The sequence below is a fragment of the Aplysia californica genome, unplaced genomic scaffold, assembly GCF_000002075.1.
Source record: "Aplysia californica isolate F4 #8 unplaced genomic scaffold, AplCal3.0 scaffold00947, whole genome shotgun sequence".
NCBI lineage: Eukaryota > Metazoa > Mollusca > Gastropoda > Aplysiida > Aplysiidae > Aplysia > Aplysia californica.
This window is the reverse complement of record NW_004798217.1, coordinates 127,290-131,781: the sequence shown is the minus strand read 5'-3', so window position 1 is coordinate 131,781 and position 4,492 is coordinate 127,290. Positions and strand designations below refer to the sequence as shown.

The window sequence follows — 4,492 nt, the reverse complement described above, 5'->3', positions numbered from 1 at the left end:
GGGGGGAGCTCAGTATCCACTGTTGCAAGACATTTTAATGTAACACGAAGAACTGTGTACACAACAATAGATCGTGAGAAAGCACCAAAAATCAGGAAATGATCGACACCACCAACGTGAGAGAAGAAAAATTACTCCAAGAGAGGATCTTTTTATACGTCTGTCGCATCTACGGAATCGTTTCAAAACGGCAAGAAGAACCAGAGGTGAGTTGAACAACATGCGACAACCCCAGCCTCAGACATTTCCTCAACTTGAGAGAGCATCACATAAAGAGGGGAATAACATCCCTCAACAGGCAGTGGAGCGATTAATTGATTCAAGGCGGCGACGATGTCAGGCCGTCATCAACGCTGCTGATCGTGTTACTTTTGTAGACCACACTCTTGTAAGTCTTGAATGAACCTGTTATGTTAACATTCAGTATTGTTGTTGCTTTTTTCGTTTTTAAAATTGATTGAATTCGTATTCCTGAAATTTTAAAGAATATCGACTCATTGTGAAAGTAGCTATTTTCATTTGAACACAGTGTCTACTTAAAAATGTGACAGAGTATATTAATGTGACTGTTTATATACAACGTGTTAGGAATTTGAGTCTAATATTGTTTTTTTATTAGCCTAAGCCTGTGTGTTGAAAAATATAAGATACTGTGATTTTTCTTTCTTTCAAAACATGTTTTTTGCCACGTCTCTGGGAAAACGATAGAAGGCAAGTGTTCATCTTTTGTTTTGATGTCTAGTGGTTAGGCTACCGGACTCGTAATCGTGAGGATGCGGGTTCGGGGGTTCGAGCCTCAGCTCGGTCCGACGTTGTGTCCTTGGGAAAGGCACTTTACACGAAATTTCCATTTGGCTCGCTCTTTTCGGAGATGAAGTTTAACTCGGAGGTCCCGCCTCTCATATAACATAGTAGTGTTGATTTAAACCCTTGCTGTCTTTTCACCGGGGGCTCTCGTGGCCTAGAGGTTAAGGTATTGGCCTCTCATTCAAAGGTCCCGGGTTCGATTCCGGGTAGCGACCAAAAAATTTTCTTCTCTAAAATTGTCTCCTTTCACATCCTTTCCTGATCTCTAACAATGTTCTGTTGTCTGCTTTCATTTCCACTTTCTGCCCCCACCCCCTCACCTCCTTTGCCCCCTCCTCTGGGCTCCTGACTCTTTCTGCAGCCTTTCTACTGTTACTCCTTGGCTCCTCATAAGTGTCCCGAGCGCTCATATGACCTTATGCAGTTGCGAGCGCCGTAAAACCCTATACTAAACAAACAATATCTTTTCACCCACCCCATCTTACGAAAAATAGCCTTTTTTTCACGTAAAAATTGTTTTTTCTCCCAGCCATCCCAAACCCTTTTCATCAATCATGCCACCTTCCTCTCAACCATGCCACCTTCCCCTTCATCGTGCCACCTTCTCCTCCATCATGCCACCTTCCCCTTCATCATACCACCTTCCCCTTTCACCTTTCCCTCAATCACACCACCTTCCCCTCCATCACCCCACCTTCCCCTCCATCACCCCACCTTCCCATAAATCATGACACCTTCCCCTCCATCATGCCACCGTCCTCTCAATCATGCCACCTTCGTCTCAATCATGCCACCTTCCCCTCCATCACGCCACCTTCCCCTCCATCACGCCACCTTCCCCTCAACCATGGGCCTTTCCCCTCCTTCATGCCACAGTGCCAGATGCCGAGACTTCCAGTCTGTGAAGGTCCTCCCCCCGTACTCCCGCCCCCACGAGTCCCCGCCCTGTGCTGTGTGGTACTGGAGCCACGCACAGAGATCGCCCCGACTCTCTGACACTGACCACTGTCCGCTGGAGCAAGGTTTGGAAGGGTTTTGTGTTTGTTTTTTTTAGTTGAGATTCCTAAGGACCACCCTGGAAGTGTGTGTGTGTGTGTGTGTGTGTGTGTGTGTGTGTGTGTGTGTGTGTGTGTGTGTGTGTTGGGGTGGGAGAGGGGAGGGGGTGTCTGTGTGTGTGTATGTATATTGTATGTATTTGTGTGTGTGTCTGTGTGTCTCTCTCTGTATAGGTTGTTTGTTTGTTGCTGTTGTTGTTTTGTTTTTGGTTGTTGTTGTGTGTGTGTGTTGTTGTTGTTTTTTTTGGGGGGGGGTCATCTGGCACTATGTCATATGGGGGGGGGAGCAAGGGGGCGCGGGAAGGGGGGAGGTACCACGAAATCATCCGTCCTTCATGTTGGACAGGAATCTAAAAGAAAGAAAAAAGAATAAATGCATAGAAAGCTATATTAAATGGCATTTTTAACAGCTCCATTAACGAAGAAAGTTTGAAAATCTGACTTTAAAACATCTTTAAAATCAATATACGGAGTTCAGGGAGAATTCTATTATTCCTGGATTATATTCACATTCAATGCTTTAATTTCCGTTCGATATCAGTATGAATTTCGACCCACAATCAATTATAAATTCCATTCATAATCAATAGTTTTAATTTCCATTCACATTCAATTTAAATGTTCATTCACAGTCAATGTAGCTTCCCATTCACAATCGATTTGAATTTCACAGTCAATTTAGAATTCAATTCACTAATAATTATTTTAATTTTCCCTACACAATAAATAATTTAACTCTCTATTTACAATCAGTTCAAATTTCCACTCACTATCAATAACTTAACCTTAAGTTCACAATAAATCTAAATTTCCGTATATACAATCAATAATTTAAAGTTACATTCACAATCAATATCAATTTCCATTTACAATCTATAATTCCAACTTAAATTCACAATCATTCTAAATTTCCACTTACAATCAATAGAATGAATACTTACATTCACAATCAGTCTGAATTTCCATTCTCAATCAATAATTTAAAATTGACACGTTCACAATCAATATAATTTTCTCCAGAGCTGGTGACCTTCTTGAACTACCCGGCGGTGTTCAACGGAAACGCTTATGGCATTGTGCGTCAGCTCTTCCCCCACCACGACCCCGGCCTGGAGGCTGGCAGAGTGCACACAGTCTGGGCTCCACAGTGAGTTTGTATGTTTGTTTTGTTTGTTTGTTTGATTGTTTGTCGTTTTTTTTTCTTTTGTTTGTTAATTGTTTTTTGTGTCTGTTTGTTTATTTACTTTTTCTCTTTTATTTGTGTCACGACGCGGTGGAATCAGGCGTTCGTGAAATTTTTGGCATAATTTTGGAGTTATTGCTGTAATCTTAAAAGCTTGTTTATTTGTCCTTCTTTCTGTGCAAAAATAAAACAAAACCATCCACCTATCTTGAATAGAAGTCGAGATATTTGTGATTGAAGGAGGTAGTGGTAGCCTTTTTTCTGAGGTAAAATTTGCAAGGAAATGGCCGCCAAGGTTTGGTCACTTTTATAGCTTGAAAGTCCTTGAGAACTTAAAATGTACACATTTTATGCCATTAAGCAACGTTTTTCAATAAAAATTCACAGGGAATTGTCAAACTGGAGTGAAAATGCCTGTTTCTTCAATTTCATTATTTTGACGAGCGCCTGATTTCATCATGATGCCTCAGATTTGGTTGGGGGGGGTTTTTTGCGGGGGCTGGGGTTGTAGATGTTTTTATATCTCCAAAGATGCAGCTTCGATCATTGTGGGGAGTCAAGACTCAGAAAAGATTGGAGGGGGGGGGTCTTTTTTGTTGTAGTTTTTGCCCGCAAGCTACCGAGTTAGTTGTGAGTTCAGATTAAAGAATTAAGTCAACCTGGTGTCGGTGACACAGGTTCTAGGTCGGTGGTCACTGAGGTGTCTTTGAGTAAGATATGATAACCCTAGCTAAAAATGAATCAATATAAATAATTAAAACGGGGTGCCTCCCTGTTGCAAGCGACAATGGCATACTTGTGGCAATGTTTTACATCCGCCTCATATTGTGTATTCAATATTCTTTGTATGTAGGTTTGTGTGTTTGATTATGTGTATATTATGTATGTGTGTATGTTTGCCATTGTAACCCAAATATCGGTGATTGGAGGGCGCCAACGGTAGGTCCCACTTCTCTACTTTCCCTCTGTTGTTTCTGTCTGTCTTCCCCCCTAATTTTCCCATTACTTAGTTATGACTATTACTGTGTCGATGAGCTTCTCTTTACTCAAACAAAATAACCTAAACATCTCCCCAAAAAATTAATAATCGTAAAATGCGCTCTACTTATTGTTTAATATTTATGATTATTTTTCATCCTGACGAGTGGCGTCTGTGGCCTAGTGGTTAGACAACCGGAATCGTAATGGTGAGATTTCGAGTTCAGGGATTCGAGCCTCAGCTCGGTCTGACGTTGTGTTCTTGGGAAAGGAACTTTATACGAAATGTGAGGCAGCGTGGTGGAATTAGGCTCTCGTCAAAATAATAAAATCGAAGAAAACAGCAGTTTTCTCCCTGCTTAGCAATTTTAATTTTTTTTTTTTTTTTTTTTGGCTCAACACCTTTTATATCCATTTACAAACACATTCCTTTGAGGATTTCACCGAAAACGTTGATTAAAGGCATAAA

General features: G+C 41.1%; 1 protein-coding gene across 1 annotated transcript in view; it reads left to right on the top strand.

Moving 5' to 3' along the window:
• The window catches only part of LOC101858368 (protein sel-1 homolog 3), a gene marked incomplete in the record, with an annotated part of 68,034 nt that overhangs the window by 6,449 nt on the left and 57,093 nt on the right, over positions 1 to 4,492 (top strand). The window contains 2 exon segments of the mRNA XM_013089415.2: positions 1,684 to 1,829; positions 2,883 to 3,009. Of these exon segments, the coding sequence (XP_012944869.1) occupies positions 1,684 to 1,829; positions 2,883 to 3,009 (273 nt within the window).